We start from the raw sequence: 18612 nt of genomic DNA, 5'->3' as shown, positions 1-18612 counted from the left end.
TTTATATCCCCTCCTCCTTCTTGGCTGGCTGAGCGAGTGTCCCATTAGTCTCCAGGTTTAACTTTAGCTTAGAGTTGTGTGTAGACCAGCCAGCATTACACACAGCAGAGAAAGAACAACGCATTATACAGAGGGCTAGTCAATGAGTGGAGATTTTCTGCTGGGGAAAATTTGGCTTTGTGCCTCAACGCAGAAACACTTGCCAAAGTCTGGCGCAGTGTACTGGACTGGAACAAAGATTTACTTCAAGACAAGGGCATAGTAAGTGTGCAGTTCAGGAGAAGTTTGTCAACCTTCTCCCACTGAAATATAAATTATAGAGAATAAAGATATGTTTGTTAAGGCCTTTTGCCTTTATTAGGTCACTAATATGATGCATCCAGGACATACTAGAAAACAAGGAGACTTCTGAAAAGTAACAATTTCCTGAAGAAATACTTCATTAATAGAAAAGCCTGTTTGCTTTGTACAGAGCAAGACAAAAATGCCCATAAATTCACAAAATAGCTGGTGTTAGCAGGCAGAAAATCATATCAGTTCAAAAGAACCCACAAGAATTTTTTTTATCCTTTTTTTTTTTTTTTTTTTTAGAGTACTTCTTAAAAGGGCAATTACCCAACACCCCAATCACACGATAACATGCTGCCATTGTCAATCACAAACAGCTACTTCCGAGAGTCACTCCATGACAGAACTGGTTGCATGGACTGTTACACAATATAATCTAGTTTAGAGATTTGGATCTTTTTCCCCCAATAAAAATAAATACCCAGAGGCACTTGGGCTTTTAGTTATGTTCTTGTAGTCACCAAAACCAAAATGCTGGGGACAGGACCGTCAGGCTAGGAATATCTTTAAGAAGGGACAACCAATTATTGGCAGAAACAGATTAACGAGATGGAAGACCATGCATTCAATTAAAAAAATAACACAATCCCAAAGGAAAAAAAAAAAACACCACAGCATGAAAGAGACGATTACCATGTCAGACCCGCCTGCCTTCACCTTGTGTTACGTTTCGTTGCCAGTCTGCAGCAAACAGAGGTGGGGCAATAACATCTAAACTGATTATGAAAATTCAGTGTTTAAAAGGCAAGAACAAACCTGTCCTGAAATTATCAAATGGAAGATTGTTGCTTCCCTCCTTTAAGGTGGTGTCAGATGGGCACTTTTATCACCATGATTAAAGCTCAGTGTCTGCTCTAAATTACAATAATGTGTGTGTAATAAGGAAGAGGTCACATGACCTCTACTAAACCATTACATCAGTATTAAACACTGACAGAAGTATCCAAACTGCTCGATAAAACAAACACTCTAAATGAAATCAATTATATTTAAGCAGACCTTGTCACACAAATCATTTTAACCAGTCTTACTTTACCATTATATACACGTCTATTATCCACAAGTTATATGGCTTTCTAGGAATTTTTCTACCAACTTAAACAACTTTAAGACACCTCAAATTGTATAAAGCATAGGTTAACTCCCACCTGACCCCAATACTCGCATCAAGAGGCTCAAAAGAGCAACAGAGAAACACAATAGCCAATATATTTGGTAATAATATGCTCTTACCTGGTCTGACAAGGTTAGTGGAGAGGAATAGCCAATCCTACAGCCATAGGTAACACATGATATCTCTGCAGTCATCTCTAGTACATGTGCCAAAGGCAAGTAGCCAATGTAGGTATCTTTGGGCCTGCAAGAGTAGTAAAATGATTTTAGGTTCATATATTGTATAGAATAGGAGAAAAAAAAAAAAAAACTAACCATAAAAGCTGTAGGTGCATTTTGTACCAGTCAAACAGATACTTGTCTACTCCTGAAATTCATGGAGTCCCCCTCCCCAGATGATGTACTTTCCCAATCTCAGGAGGATCTTAAATGAAGGGAGACACAATCATGTCACCACATCCCCTCCCGTTCTTGCCACCTGACCTCCTCTCCGGGATCTCCCGGATACTAAGAGTTGGCTAGTGTGCATATAGACAAGACTCCATTCTAAATGTTTGTATGGGCACTAGACAAAGCTGAATATGTACAGCAAATGATAGGAATAGGAGTATAACTTTTCTCAACCTACTATATGTAAATGTTAATATGCTTTTGTTATAGCTCAAATAACTGCTTTATTTTACTAACAGGAAATATATTTTCCTTTACAGTAAGTGAAGACCGTTTTGCTTAACATGTTTGAGTAAAGCCATATTGCAGGTATAAAATAATCAGTATAGTTGGATCAATAATGGACATTAACCCATGCTCATACAACTATATCATGCATACAGCAATAGAAAATATGTCAGAGGTGTGTGTTCATCATACAGGAGGTCTGCTGCAAGTCCCTTCATGGTGCAGAAGCACAAATGTGAACGTTTCAGAGACAATGTAAAGGCTAAAGAAGAGAAAGGGAAAAGCCATGGACATGCAGAGTGCTTTATGCAAAGAATCTTACGTCAACATATTTTTAGAAATTACATCCAGCAGTAACTAATGTTTTCGAAAAGCAGCAAAACTGAAATAATTAAATATAGCTATTTTTATTTAGGAGATAACAAAACAAAAGCAGAAGGAAAGCAACAAGTAACTGCAATAATCAGCAATAATTCAGAGATGCTTGTTGTGGTTATGGATTCTGTCTCTGGCACCCATTAGTATAGCAAGGAAAAAAAAATGTAATGTTTCACACAAAAAAAAAAAATATTTGAATAATAAAATATACATAAAATCTCATGACATGTTTTTGCTCTAAAGCAAATAGATATGAGGAAAATTACCCAAGGCCAGGTATCCGTTCACACTGCCCAGTCATGCCAGCTATTAAATTGCTATGGATCATCATAACTCCTTTGGGTCTCCCGGTAGAACCGCTGGTGTACATCACAACGGCCAGGTCTGTAGGTAAAGGTCGGTTTGGGGGATTGTTCACTGTGAAAAGAATAGTAAATACGCCCAATTACTGTCAGGAAAGCTGATAATATTTAAAAAACAAACTGACTGCCATACAAGATGCATTTATTTACAAAAAATGCCATGTTGCAGCACAATGTTACTAAGACACCATGCACTGGATCCTTCAAGCGTCAGCAACTGACACTTTGCTACAATCTATTTTACGCAGTACTGAAATAGTCATTTTACTGACAAACGATCGAGTTGGAAAAACATTTACCAGCCTATCTGCAACGCCCAGCTCATTCATTCACACACTACAATCACAGTGCCTATGCTTTTATGGCATGTACACGTGTCTAGAGAAAACACCCGTGCTCTGGCGTTTACTAAACAAGGAGTAAATCTATAGCCCAACACACCCATAGTTCAGGCCACACAAAGCAGTACGTAGGTTGTGTTTTAGCAATATAAAAATCTTATCTCACAGATTGCATTGCTCAATGGAACAGACCAATGCTCATATCGACAAGGGGAAAAAAAAACGTACAGAACTCCACATTGTCATATTTTAATAGAATATATATTACTTTACTATTAATCATTTGCTAAACTCACATATTTCAGTTACAGAGGGTGTGCTAGATATTTTATGATCTCAGGTCAGTGAACTGAAAGATTTACTTTTAGCCTTTCCTCCCCTGAAGTGTACATAAGGGTATGACAGCTTTTGTTGTTATACTGAACAATGCACCACTTACAGTTCTCCGGTTTGGCACCTAACTCTTCCACTGCTTCCATGTTATGGATCTCTAGCTCTGCAGGATATTCCGATTTGTTTATGTTTTTCTTTCCCACGTAGAGAATGTGTTTAATGTTGCTGATTTGTGACAGTACACTCTGTGAATATAAGACAGGACAATACTAAAGCACCTTGTACAGATACATGAGATTGCAGCATTGTGTACAATGCAACACACCTTCAGCTTAGTTTCTAGCAGCTCAGCACTGGTAATGAGATATGTGGCTCCAGATTCGTTCAGGCCGTACGTGACCGCTTCCTCGCCAAGTGTAGCGTACAACGTGACCACTAAACCGAAAGAAAAATGTAGTCATATTCTGTGCCTAAAGAACACCTCTGCATAGTGCCACTGGGTATGACTAAACTGGTAGCACACCTAAATACATTCACACTTTTATAAAAGCTTAGTCTAGTTTGTTTGGCTCTCCCTCGTCTTCCCATATTACACACATACATGGCGTTTTGTCACTTTACAAATCATCCATGCCAACAGAACATGTCCATGCCTGTTACGTGCATACATTTGCCTCAAGCAGGTCTATATTGCTTTGGCCAATCTTATCTTTTGAGGGATCTTCGTGAAGCAGAAATTTGGGAGTTATTGCAGTTTGACAGGAAACATTTATCAGTCTGAATTACGTTTATTTAACAGTTTAAGAATTTAGGATTTCATCATTTTCCATGATTAGTCATGCTAGACTAGATCAATCTGATAAGAATCCCAAGAAAGTTAATCTTAGAACAAACAAGGTCAGCCTTAACTCTTAGGATATTCAGTGAACCGGAATCTATAAGGATGCTATGTTTGACCAAACATGGACATGTAAAACCTTAGAATAATGTTGCATGTCTAACTTATAGCATAAAAAAAAGGGAACTGAAAAGCGCCAGTAATATTTTCTTTCACTTGAAAAGAATGAGGAACTTTGTGGAAATGAAAGTTCCCCCTCTAAAAAAAAACAAGAAAAAAAAACATAAAAATAAAGCGTTGACCACAGAATATGAAACGTCAGTCTTTGGCCTCCGATAAAGCAAATTTGCGCAGGTCTGCATCTAGCGTTGTGACATCGGAAGTCATTTTTAGAAATCGAATGTGTGATTTTTCTATCATGTAGCAACACAAATTGGTAATTTTGGGCTCTTACAGTAAAATGACGACATCATGCTATGACAGTTTTCTACCGCTATTCTTAGACTCCCCCCCCCCCCCCTTAAGTGTTACAACAATAAATGTTTCTGCAAAATTTAGCAGGCATATTTTTGTATTCTGTAAAAAAAAAAAAAGTCACTAAAACAGAAAAAGGCCATATTTTTACTTCTTAAAAAAGGCCCACTAAATGCAACTACAGTTACCTTACATTAAGGGGATATCAAACGGGCTTTCCATTTTAAAAATACGTTTTGCTAAATCCCCTTCCTTACCATTAAAAAGTGAGGGTCCCTCCCTTGGGATCCCTATTGTTCACTATTTATTTGGTGCTCACATAGCGAGGACCTATGCCGATCACCTCTGGATGACCTTGGCTTTTTCTGTGTGGGAGATCTGATACAATGTCTCTTGAAGGCAATGATGGCCAACCTGATACACTTCAGGAGCCACACAGGCGGCCCTATAAACTTAAAAGGGCAGCGCATTACCCTTAATCTCACAATAGGTTAAAAGAACACATTTAATCAAAGAAAGGCCTCTATAATAAATCAGCAGGTATTGCCCATCACTGCACCATTGGCTTTCAATTAGAGCCACTGTGTCACATCTCCCCTGCTACAGAGAGCCAAGCAGTGCTGAAGCTGATCAGCAGAGATCCTGGCAGTATGCAAATGTCAGGACCCTGTTAAATATAGTGGCGGTGGTGCTCTTCTTGGAACCCAGGATTTGAATTATAATTATTCCAAAAAAGAATGGGGAGTTTATTTTTATTTTTTTAAATAGTCTTACTAAAGTGGAAAAACCCCTTTAACAACATTCCAACACTGTAGTGTGTTCTGGTATAATGTGAAGTGATATAATGAGGAGTATTTTGTCTATGCAACTTTTATATTCTCCTTTTGTGGACTGTCACTACTGCATTGCAAAAGTTACATTTCTGCAAATTGCATTTTTGCCATCTCAATGATAGTTTTCTACCCAACACCTTCTGAGTGCAACAACATGGACAAATTATGGCAAAGCAGAAAACTACATGGTCACCCCAGTACGACTCCGATGAACAATGACAATATTGCAATATCTTGCCCACCTGGGATACAGATGGTTAAGATAATCAGAGTGATATAATCCGTTAATAGTTCAGCATTAAGTTAAAGTAATGGGCTTTGTGCTACTTACAGGGAAAATTGTATTTAAAACACGCTTGTGCGGTTATCATCCACTCTGCTCTGGTCTCACAGAATATAGCAACGGTGCTCCTTGGTTTCAGGCCCAGTGCAGCCAGTCCACTGCCAAGATGATGGACTCTGGTGCTAACCTCTTCATAGTTCAACCATTTATACTCCCCTAAGATTAACTGAAAAACAAGCACATTATAATTGTTTAGACACATCATACACGGAAGTTCATCATTAGCTTGTATTAAATAACAAACAAAAAAAACCAAACAAAAAACCACAATATCCACATTATTGTACACTGCATGCTTTTTTTGTTTCTTACTTTATATCATACAGATGTTTAGAGAAATTAGAGCACTGTCCTAAAATGAGCCAATGTTCCGAAGAAATGTGTTGTGCGATATAACAAGGTTACATGTGTTCTCCTAGAACAGAGCCAGGGTGAAGCATTCCTATGATAGAGGCAGTGATATAGAATTGCACCCCTTCCCAACCCCAAAAGGAAAAAAAATATACAATCTTAAACCCAGTATGACTTAAGTATGTAAAATCCTTATTATTAATCACACTTCTCAAACAGTATTTGTGCAAGTGCCCTCTTCTTCAGAACATTGACTTATCATAGTGTTTGCAGCTGTTAAAGAGCATCAGTGGTTTAATAGCAAACCTTTACTAAAGTACAGAGTAATGTATGCTTTACTCTCTTCCTGTCTCTATGAAGCTCTTCCCCTCGCTAAACTTCTATCTGAAAGCTTTTGATGGAGGTTCAGTTCTGCCTTAAGTCATCATTAAACCATAAACCACAGCCATTTCAACACCATGCACGTATTTCCACAGAAAGCACACCAGCTTTTAAAAAATCTAGAAGATCAGCATGATGGCTCAGTGGTTAGCACTTCTGCCTCACAGCGCTGGGGTCATGAGTTCAATTCCCAACCATGGCCTTATCTGTGCGGCGTTTGTATGTTCTCCCCGTGTTTGCGTGGGTTTCCTCCGGGTGCTCCGGTTTCCTCCCAGTACTACTAGTAGGTTAATTGGCTGCTATCAAAATTTACCCTAGTCTCTCTCTCTCTGTGTATGTTAAGGAATTTAGACTAAGCTCTAATGGGGCAGGGACTGATGTGAATGAGTTCTCTGTACAGCGCCTTGGAATCAGTGGCGCTATATAAATAAATGGTGATGATGATGATCACCCTATGCAACAGTCAAGCATTAGAAGCCATAAAGACGATCTTTATGAAGGACAGAGTCTGCCCTGAGCTAACAAATTGTAAAGTCATGAGAATAAAATCATTGAGAAAACCATTTAAAGAGCTATACCACAAACCATGTGCAGTAGTAACTTTTTTCCTCTAACTACCCACGTAGATTGTTACTAGCTTAAAGATATATCAGGTACTTGCATGATGGACTTTAAATGTTCCCAGAGAACAGGTTTAAACCCCAGTGCCACAAAACTTGTGAAGAAAGAGCTAAAGTAAGTTGTGGCATGACAGCAGCTATGTAGCTACAGCAGGAGTACTGCCAATGTAGTCTATCCTGTGATTACCTATGCTTCATTAGTGTTGTCAAGCAAATAATGCAGTAATTAAGTTTTATAAAAGGCAACCACCTAATCCTCCACAGAAATAGGCTGTCTAGTTATGAAACAAAAAAAGTAAATAAGGAAAAAATTACCTTCTTAAACACTTTGCCATTTGGTTGCTTCTCATTTTCCTCACTCAGCAGCTCCCGTGTGCCCAGACAATCCTTCTTCCCAAACTTGGATACCGCATGTTGAAACAGTTTGTCCAGCGTGTCAGCTCCCGGAATGTCTATCGTGGCCAGTGAATCGAAGTGGCTAAGAGCCCGGTAAGGGCTTCCAGGTAAGTCCGAGACAGATTTTGCTTTTATTCTTTTTGCCATAGCCTTTCTCTTCTTTGCATTAGTGAGAAAATACCATGGTATAAAAGTGAGAGTGCTGTACACAAACATTAACAGGTAGACAGGCAGCAATACAAAGGTGGACACTTCAGCTTTAAGCTTCATGGTGGCGGTATTAAAATATGGGGTCTGTGCTTGCCTCCACCGAATATTCTGTTGGTTCCTAAGGCAGTAGTGTAAAGCAGCGGCAGTAGTTTTATCAAAGGCAGCAGTACAAAAATATAAGCATTACTTATCACTCTGCGTGAGCTACTGTGTTAGTATGTGGAAGCCAAGCCTTGTGAGATTCTGTGCAGTCAGCCCGAAAGCAGAAAAGAAGAGAGGAGAGAAATTAGCAAACATTAAGTGAAATCTCTGTGCCCATTAATTAACTAACAACAAGGTGAGGGATGTCCGCATAACCAGGCTGTCTTTCTAGAAAGTTATCTGCTGAGGCGTCCTTTCTTTGTTTCAAATCTGTGCATATATTACACTCACTGGTGCTGTCCCAGCTCACATTTTGATGCTTTATAAAGCTCCTGTAGATGATGGAGGAGGCAAAACGGATGTAGTCAGGAACTCCAGACAGGGATAAATACTGACAAAATGGTTAATATTAAGGAAGCTAAATATTTATTCTAATCACAAAATCATCTGGCGTTTACCACGTCACCACTTAACCCATCTGGTGTCTAAAAAGTAAGGTTTTCCTGACTCAATTGTGAACACGTTGTCATTTAGGACAACTTACTGATCAGCTCTGTAACATATACTGAAGCCGCTCACCTACAAGGTGAGGGGGGAGTCACACCACATAAAGAGAAAAGGAGAGCTTACTGATCCCTACTACACCTTCCGTTCAGCTCTGTAACACATATACTGAGGCTCCTCACCTACAAGGTAAAGAGGGAGTTAACAGCAACCTCCTGTTTTTGCATGTGCAGTAATCCTAAACAGGACAGCAGATGGGTTTCCACCCTGCATTATATATAAACAAGTTCTCCCTTTGCAGTTTACGCACTGTTCTCTAGCACATCTGGAAGCTTCACTCATGGCTTTAGCTACGCAAGCTTGTGATTGAATTTACAGCTTACAGTACATCCAAGAGTTCTGTGACAACCCTGTGCTGTGCCTCAGTCATGGCAGAACACACAATGGCATTGTATATCCATCATTACAGTATAATCCATGGTACACAGATATAGGATCCAGTAATTAGAAAACTTGGGGTTTCCAGAAAAGATCCCCCCCATCAATTTTTGAGAACCAAACCCTATACGACATAAAAAGCCTCAGTCTCTGCCCACAATGTAATGAGAAGAATGCCAGAGTGTGTTTAGCATCTGTTCCTGCCAGTCAGTATTGGAGGAAATGGTGGTTGTCCCTGTCCGAGTATGAAAGAGCCACTGAGTAGCAATAGTTATTAAACTTTTTGTACCCCATACCTGTGAAGCTACATACTTCCCTTACAGTACTAGACCGTGTACCTGCCCTTTCTCCATAAAAGGAAAACACCTATTTACCCATTTTAAAATTGAAATTGATTAAAATACAAGTACATATACTTAAACACACTCTAAAACAATGTTACTATATACCAGAAATATAAAGACACTACAGACAATTCTAAAATCCAATCCCATAGCAAAACTATACGTCCATTTACACCATCGACACGCTTAAACCACACTCCAGATACTGTGCAAGATAAAAACCTGTGAAACAAGGGAGGCTGGGGCAGGCTATTTCAGTTATGTACAATTTAGGAGGTTTGTCGTCCCCACCCCAAAAAAACGGACATGACAAAGTACAGCACCTACAATTAGTGTTCATTTCTGTAACTAAATGAAGTTGCCTGGTTCCTATAAAAAATATTACTAGGAAATTACACACATCAGCTTATCTAAACTCCCTTACTGTGAAAGGTAGCATTTGGCAGAAAGCAATAAGATAGTTTTACATATCTGGAGTATTTTGTTATGTAAGGAGCATTTAATAAACAGCGAGGTTAACATTTTACACATGTTCAGTTAGATATAGGTAGTAATGATGTCACATGACTAATTTTGAGTGTGTAACAATATGATATTAGGGAAGGTAACACGCACCTGGATGAGAGGATTGTGCTTGCTTTGTTTCAAATGAAATTGTGTGTTATAAGGAATAATGTGTTATACTGTAAAACAAAGGATATTCAACTTCACCTTGCAGTTCCATGACATAGTGACTTCTAGTATCCTTGTTTTACTGGCACATTAGTCCCATTAAATGTACTATTTAAGACATACACCTTTAAATTAGTGTACATTATTCCACACTTTCTTGGAGATGTGCAACTAGCAGCGAGTTGACTACTCCCATGAGATACGTGTTCTACAAACTTCAATGAATAATAAATTAGTTATGTTTCAGTCCTGGTTATGTAGATCATCCCATCAATACATTTTAAAAAAAAATAAAAAAATAAGCACATTGAACATTTCTATTTAACACCCCAAACTGACAAATGAACACAAACACAAAACAATGTTTCCCAAAGCACACCAGTGTAACATGTACAAGTTATTTGTGCATATAAAACAAAACACACAACAACACAGCTATAGCCCAAAGTATACACATGTAACATGTAGGTCAGTCAGCAACAGGATAGCTTGTGGATTAGTAGGCACTTAACAGAAATCAGTGACTGGTAACTGTATCTGGAAAGGAGCCCATACATGCGGAGATAATGCAGGCGGTTTGGCCAATTGGCCAGATATTGCAACATGTATGGGCTACAAACAACTACAATCCACGATAATGATCCTCTCATTATCGGCCTGGAGAAAAATGCGACTGGTCACCCGTGTGTGTTGTGAAACTGAATAATAATGCTGTCACTCAATACTTGGATAGTCCTAACTGTGGCCAGCTTTGGTACAAGATCTAATTAAGCAGCTTAAATGCAGGTTCCCAGTAAGACACTCTGAGGTAATATTGAAGAAGGCAAAGGACAACCAATGAACAATATCCACTTCATCAGAGTTATATTTTCCCAATAGCTGAACAGCATGTTTGGTTTTTTATTTAATGTTATTTTTTGCTTTTAAAATAGAAAATAAATTTATTATTTTTTCGCAGAAGTTTTTTTTATATACATCTTTCTGTAGTTTATATATACACATTATATACTTTGTCATTTCCACAAGAGGCCTGCATATAACAATGGCAATGGGAAAATGAAATAGAAAAAAAAAAATCCAAAAAAACAAAATCACACCAGAGAAAAACCCAAAACGGTTCTCAACAGAATTTGTCACACCTATAAAATAAAATTATAGTATATTCTAATGCCTCACAATAATATAATAAGGTATGAGAGCCTTGGGATTCCTATGTCAATATGCACCTACCATTTTCAATAGGACTGTCTGATTGCTTGAGATTGGCCCACATGATCCCTTCCCCTTGCCCCTACCCACCCATGTACCTCTCTGGCGGTTTGAAACGCTGTACTTCATTTCCCTTACAGACCTCTGACCCCTTTTTATTCTCTTTGCCTTATGTGTATATACCAAAAGTGAAATAAACTTTATTTCACATTCATTAGATGGTATTATTTTAAGTTTTTAGTGAGGTGTCTAAATTTTATATTTCTTTCCTATTTGTATGCTAGTCTATAAAATTCTCTCTTGTTTTCTCATATTTTGATCTCTAATTAAAATCTGATTATTATTTTTTTTAACTCTGCTTTGTCACATGAAACAAAAGTCAGGGTTATATTTCATTTGTTTAAATATATGGGGCAAATCCCCTTAAAATATAAAAATCCTTCATAATAGAGGGACACATTTAGCGATAAACATGTTAGTGTGGTGGAATAGATTTCATCTACTACAGCCTGCATATGTTGCTGTATGGGCATATCACACTCCTGACGACATGTATATTAGCATAATCAAGTCAAGCAAAGCAGAGAGGATTCAGAGTTACTTACAGAGTTGTCTGCACAGATTAACCTTCAAATATTGTGTGGAATCTGCATAGAAACAAGAGAAATATTTCAGTCGTTTAAAGAACACACATTCATACATTTAGTTAAAAACAACTAGTAGCCAAGAACTTTATTGGATGACTTGTGTACCAATATTTACATTGTCAGATAAATTAGTCCTAGAAAACTTATCTTTCCAAATACTTAGTATCAAAAAGTAAATAGCACTATCAGGTTACACTAACCCCTTGTCTGTAGGGCATGAACATCTACTCAGTGCAGTGACACAGCAGAGCAAGGGTTTTAAACGAAAACTCCAAATACTTACAGACCTATACAATATATGGTCATGTATGTTTATTGCTACAACAGAACTTAGCTATACTCATCTTGCTATTTACAGTGGCTACAAGAATTATCCTATGCCGTGTAAACACAAAAACGTCACAATATTTACATAAGTATTCACCCCATTTGTTAAGATACACAAAAATAACCCTTGGTGTAGTCACATAGTTCAACGGAGTAGATACTTTTTATAAAGTCAATATATATCTATTGTCTTCCCTAGAACCTCAAAATTAAGATTTAAAGAATTTGTTTTCTATACAATTTACCTTGACACTTATAATCATTTCAGCATCAAAGCTAAAAATATTACAGCACATTAGAGGTTACACCGTGACTGTTTCGCTATAATTCAAGCAGAATCCCCTCTGATGGGAGGGCCAAGGACTAGTTCAATGCAACCCCAACACAGATGACAAATGCAAGACACCAGGTCAAGTGTTTCCAGAACAGACTACTTCGTCATCAGTGTTATTGGAATGAAAGTAACCTTGGACATGTTGACCATGGCCAGATCGGGATAACCCAACTGTTCATAAAAGTGAATGCTTGGGTGCGTATTTCTCATTAGATAAATCTTTGGATGGATTTTACATTTGAATAGCTTTGTGGCGACTTCGCATTTGGACATAGTATTTGAACACAATTTATATTTATAATTTATATTTGTAGTTTTCCCAGCAAGTTGATGCGTGTGGTCAGCTTGGAGCAGAAGTAAACAAAAAAATTAAAGCATTTATTTGAAAACTCAGCATATGATGTATGTATATTTGTACAGACAATATATCGGATTTTTATAACCAACTTTAAATCAACTTTGTTTTATCAGATTAGGAGTTGCTGTTGAAGCTCCCAGTCTCTCAATGTGGGTGGTAATGTGTTAAACATGGAAGGCAAAATAAATAGATAAAAATAAGGTGCCCAGCCTCCATGCCAGCAATGGTTGTGCTAATGCTCATTTATATCACAGAATGCTGCTCAGGTCACTTCATGAAACAGGCCAAGGATTACATTTATTGTAAGCCAGAACAACGTGAAAAATCCAAAAGAGGAAAAGCCTAGTCCAGGCCTGTCCAACCTGCGGCCCTCCAGGTGTTGTGAAACTACAAGTCCCAGCATGCCCTTCCAGCTATCAACTGGTTGTCTACCGGCAAAGCATGCTGAGGCTTGTAGTTACACAATATCTGGAGGGCCGCAGGTTGGACAGGCCTGGCCTAGTCATCTTGCTGGGTGCCACACAAGAAAAGCATCTGCTCATAGAATGACTATATCAATGTTCAGTTATAGCTCTGTATACACATTGGCAAGACAAGTCTGATTACCCTAAATCACTTGAATCATGACCCCGATTGTAAGAAGCATTTGAGGTGGTGTAAGCACATTGGGACTAAATCGTTTCATGACCTACTGAAAAAGAAAAATCTTATATCCACATGCAGCCTGGCACATACATGGGAACCACGTAACGCACTTGCTGGATGTAGACATTTCATGACATTCTATTGGTTATATCATTGTTGTCACTTAACAAATGTGTGTTCAGGTGTTTGTGATACTATGAAATGCAATCAGTCATTTACACCTTACCACAAGCGTTACCCTGGGTGTCAGGGAGTTCCAAAACTAGAAAACATCAGAGTGAACATTTAAACAAGCCCTGCGTAGATAGACATGCCCCTTACAGGTGTGCTGAGGGGAATACAATGGTGGGCAAACAGATTCATTGATGTTGTATGCTTTCTGTACAATTAAGGTTTTAAAATACACTTAATGCAGATGAACCACAAACCAAAATATAACTAGTGCTCTGGTCCTAGGGGATTAGTAAACTTGTGGCTAGCCAGCCTACCATACCCATCCTCTCCATGCTGGGACTGGTGGCCCTCCACCTGTTGTGTAAACAGTTTCCTACCTCTGGTCTACAACATAACAGACCAGCATCACACCTAAAACTGGTCTAACTGGTCTATAATGGAGGGGCCTTAAGTGCAGGCTAACTTGTGGCATGAAATTACATTTTCCTTTACTGCTGAAGTAGAATATGCTTTATAATAACTACAACACACAATGAACAAGACTGAATTTCATTGTCCTAGTGAACACGTGTCTAATGCTGAAAGCCAGGAGTTTGTTCTGAAACGTCTCCACTAGTCGACCCACATGGAGGTTGATACAAGTGTGACAGCAGGAGTTATAGAGCAGACATGTTTTCATCTAGTTGCACGTGATACACTAGATACAACGTTGACATCAAGATTTTTTTTTTGTTGTTAAAACTTTGTAGCACACCACATAGTCCAGGGAGGGAAGGGAAAGAAAGATGAAAAAAAAAAAAGCTGAAATGTATCCATGAACGTTTGCACATTAGTCTACTCAAAACTACTAAAAGCAGTGAAGAAAATCGTAAGGAGAAACTGAAGACCCAAGTATGAAAAATGTGTATCTGCAACAGCTCTTTGTTTAGAAGCAAATGAGTTTGTAACAGAAAGCAACGTCTACTCACCGATCCCTGGAAGTCTGAGCCTGACAGTGAATAGCCTCTGCAGTGAGCAGACTTATAAGGGAAGGTGGCCCGCCCACTTCTCAACAACTTGCAAAAATGTTAAAGCAACATTAACCCATCTAGGTGAAAGGCCAACAGCGGAAAAGTGTAAAGGGAAATGATTCACTTCAGTTTTCACGTTTTACCTGTGACGTCAAAGTGCAGTGGAGCAGGGATTACCAGTTACAACATTTGGCCCATTGCTGAAATGTTCTTTTAATAATGATCTCTTTAGAAACATGTACAACTCTAGGCAAATGCAAAAATAATAAAATAAAAAATAACTGACATCACATCCTTTCTATTTGAAAGGTAAGAAACTGGCAACAGAGATGAAGGGTAATGTTTGTGAATAATGACTTGTGACATTACACATGAGCCCTTCATATACAATAATACCTTAATTCTGAGGCAGAGTAGTTCACATTAACCATAAGACTAATCACTTATCTATTCACGCTCTCTGTCACTTGTAATTTAAGTAATAAGGCATCCAGAGAACATAGGTACAGCTTGTAAGAGGGGAGGTATGTATTTCAGTTTTCTGACTTGTACATACACACAATGCAAACCACATGACGTCATATACAAAAAAAAAATAAAAAATATATATATATATATATATATATATATATATATATATATATATATATATATATATATATATATATATATATATATATATAGTTACACACATACATACACACACACACACACATATACATACACACACACGTACACATACTATATGGGCATAAGTATTTGGCCACACCTGTTGATCATTGAATTAAGGTGTTTCAATCAGATCCATTGCCAGGAGGTGTATAAAATCTCTGATGAGGTTACCCGATGGTAATAAAATGCGCAAGATGGTTTTTAAAGGTTTATGTGATCGCTACTAATCTAGGAACCAAGCAGTTTTTGTACATCTTGTCAGCACGGACATCTGGATGTTTATTATCATCTAATACCCTCTGTGGATTTCACTACAACATCTCCATCTCATCATCGGATGAGTTTATAACCGATTATCTGGAATTCCCCTTCAGATCTAGGGCGGGTGAGACGCCACCTCTCACATGGAGACTTTAGACATCCAAGCACTTGCTATTTAAATTGAAGCGCCTGGGATTTTTTACCAACATCTCACTCAGTCAATCTGAGAAGTTGCTGCGGAAACAGAAAGTCTGATATTCCATCTAATATCCAGGGATCTGGTAAGAGACTATTTTACTGTTGCAGCTTATTTACTACTATCCCGGCTTCTATCTTTCACCTGGCTACAGGCTCAAGATTGCCTCTTTTCATACTCCGTGGAACTACCAGTCTATTATCTAGAGAATTCATTTACCCAGTCTGACGAACCCTATTATTTCAGGAGCTCAATTGCTGTATATTCAACATCGGAATAAGATTAAGTATAAGAATTGATACGATTTACATATCGCAACACCCTGCCGTCAGAACAATTACCAACTGACTTAAAAGGATTAATTAGATTGTGAGAATTATAAATATAGGTGCACCTATTTATTCTTGTGGATTCTTTTTAACTCAGTCACTGCAGTGAACTCAGTATTGTTTGATATTTAGTAGCGTTATCACAGTCTATGTGTTTTTTATATATGTTTAATAAATTTATTTGAAGACTCACAGTGCTCTAACCAGTTCATAGTGGCTTGAGATACCATTGCGTTTGTTTGTATAAAATCAAGCACCTAGCCATGCAGTCTCCATTTGCAAACATTTGTGATACAATATTGGTTGTTCTGAAGAGCTCAGCAACTTCAAGTGTGGTACTGTGATAGAGTGCAGCCTTGGCAATAAGATGGTTTGTAAGAATTCATCTCTGCTGGATATTCCACAGTCAACTGTAAGTGATATTATTACAAAGTGGAAGCGTTTAGGAACAGCAAGTCAGCCACGAAGCGGAAGACCACGTAAAATCACAGGGCGGGGTCAATGTCTGCTATGGCGCATGGTGCGTAAAAGTCGCCAACACTCTGCTGATTCTATAGCTGAAGAGTTACAAACTTCCACTGGCATTAATGTACGCATGAAAACCGTGCGGGGGCTTAATGGAATGGGTTTCCATGGCCGAGCAGTTGCATGCAAGCCTCATCTCACCAAGACCAATGCCAAGCGTCGGATGGAGTGGTGTAAAGCACACTGACACTGGACTGTCGAGCAGGGAAAACGTGTTCTATGGAGTGACGAATAACGCTACTTGTTTGGCAGTCAGATGGGAGTCTGGATTTGGCATTACACCAACTGTGAAGTTTGTTGGAGGAGGGATAACAGTATGGGGCTGTTTTTTAAGGTTTGGGCTAGGCCCCTTCTCTCCAGTGAAGGGCAATCTTAATGCTTCAGCATACCAAGTCATTATGGACAATGCTATGCTTCCATCTTTGTTGCAACAGTTTGGGGAAGGCCCTTTTTTATTCCAACATGACTGTGCCTCAGTGCACAAAGCAAGGACTACAAAGACATAGTTTGGCAACTTTGTTGTGGAAGAATTTGACAGGCCCACACAGAGCCCTGACCTCAACCCCATCAAACACCTTTGGGATGAACTGTAACAGAGATTGTGAGCCAGGCTCTCTTGTCCAACATCAGTGTCTGACCTCTGTAGGATTGATTTTATTAATGAGCGGGAGCTGCTACTTTGTTCAATATTTAGGACTTCTGGAAAGCTCCAAAAGGGGCGTGGCTTCAAAAGAATGTGCCACATCATTAGCACCACTAGTTTTTTTCTCCTATCTTGTGTTTTAAAATATTGGGAGGTAGACAAAGCATCTTTTATGCAGTAGTGTTGCCTGCTGGTAGTCAGTTAAGAAAAAAAGAAAAAAGAAAGCAAACATGCAGCATAAGGTTTCCTTCAATTACAGATAAAGCTTTAAAATGTGTTTCAGCACAGTAGCCACAAAATCAACCACCCCCCTAAAAAAAAAAACATAAATCGAAAATTTAACTAGAGTTTAAAGAGTATAAAAAGAAAAAAAAAAGCAGTGTTTAAATAGAATAAAATTGTACTTAATTTTATAATTTTTTTTAAAGCAGGGATACATAACCTTGTTTTATGGCCGATTTGTGAAAGACGACTCATTAGAAGGTGCTGCAATTAAAAAAACTTTCTTAAATAATAATATGTCAAATACATAGAATCTGTTACAGAAAATGAGGAACCTCTTTACAGTTATGCTATACCCAGCAACATTGTTAAAGTCTCCATAGCAACAGGAGTTTATGCACAAGAGGGGAGGTGGGCATCTCATATAGTGGCAGTGGTCACGTCACTTAGAGCGAGAGCCATGCCCTTCCTCCTGTTGCAACATTTATAAACAAACAAACAGTCTTGCAGTGAATCAGAGTGAAGCACATTCATTTTCTGATTCACCGACAGACTGACATCACTCACAAATGCTGGGTCTCACTACGACTACAGTGGTGGTTCGCTACAGCCGAGTGTAAGGCCTTCTACAAGCAATGTGGGACATCACAGGGTTACCCAGGAGAGAAACTTCAGCATTAGTATTTCTGTCCTGGGACAACCTGTATCTATCTGCAGCGCTTCCCGGTGGGCGCGTGATGTGCACCATTGCTTTAAAGGTTAGACACTGGTCTGCGCAAACTACTTACTACATACCAAAAGCCAAATATGATTTTACAGGACAAGCATTAAGCACACTAATGACAAGTAATATATTAAACTACTCATGGGTTATACTTGAGCTTCAGTAAATGGGTGCAATGTGAGGAAGGCAATGTTTTCATACTAGAAGAGCGATGAGAATAGATGGTACCAGGAATGCG

The 18612-nt window shown here is 38.5% G+C and overlaps 1 protein-coding gene across 7 annotated transcripts in view; it reads right to left on the bottom strand.

Moving 5' to 3' along the window:
* Positions 1-18612, bottom strand: part of ACSL4 (acyl-CoA synthetase long chain family member 4) — a 45215-nt gene that overhangs the window by 13296 nt on the left and 13307 nt on the right. The window contains exons 1-8 of one of the 7 annotated variants that reach the window (XM_075184333.1): positions 14761-14801; positions 11913-11954; positions 7709-7948; positions 6030-6207; positions 3879-3988; positions 3660-3798; positions 2784-2934; positions 1582-1705 (exon numbers count right to left, since the gene is read on the bottom strand). In XM_075184333.1, the coding sequence (XP_075040434.1) occupies positions 1582-1705; positions 2784-2934; positions 3660-3798; positions 3879-3988; positions 6030-6207; positions 7709-7936 (930 nt within the window). In that variant the 5' untranslated portion in view covers positions 7937-7948; positions 11913-11954; positions 14761-14801. Of the gene's footprint in view, positions 1-1581; positions 1706-2783; positions 2935-3659; positions 3799-3878; positions 3989-6029; positions 6208-7708; positions 8243-11912; positions 11955-14760; positions 14802-18612 lie in introns of those variants that run through there. The other 6 variants (XM_075184330.1, XM_075184334.1, XM_075184336.1 and 3 more) reach the window with 6 other exon arrangements.

Source organism: Mixophyes fleayi, chromosome 9 (assembly GCF_038048845.1).
Source record: "Mixophyes fleayi isolate aMixFle1 chromosome 9, aMixFle1.hap1, whole genome shotgun sequence".
In the NCBI taxonomy this organism is placed as follows: Eukaryota; Metazoa; Chordata; class Amphibia; order Anura; family Limnodynastidae; genus Mixophyes; species Mixophyes fleayi.
Note: the sequence above shows the minus strand (reverse complement) of the source record. Positions and strands in the feature narration are given on the sequence as shown.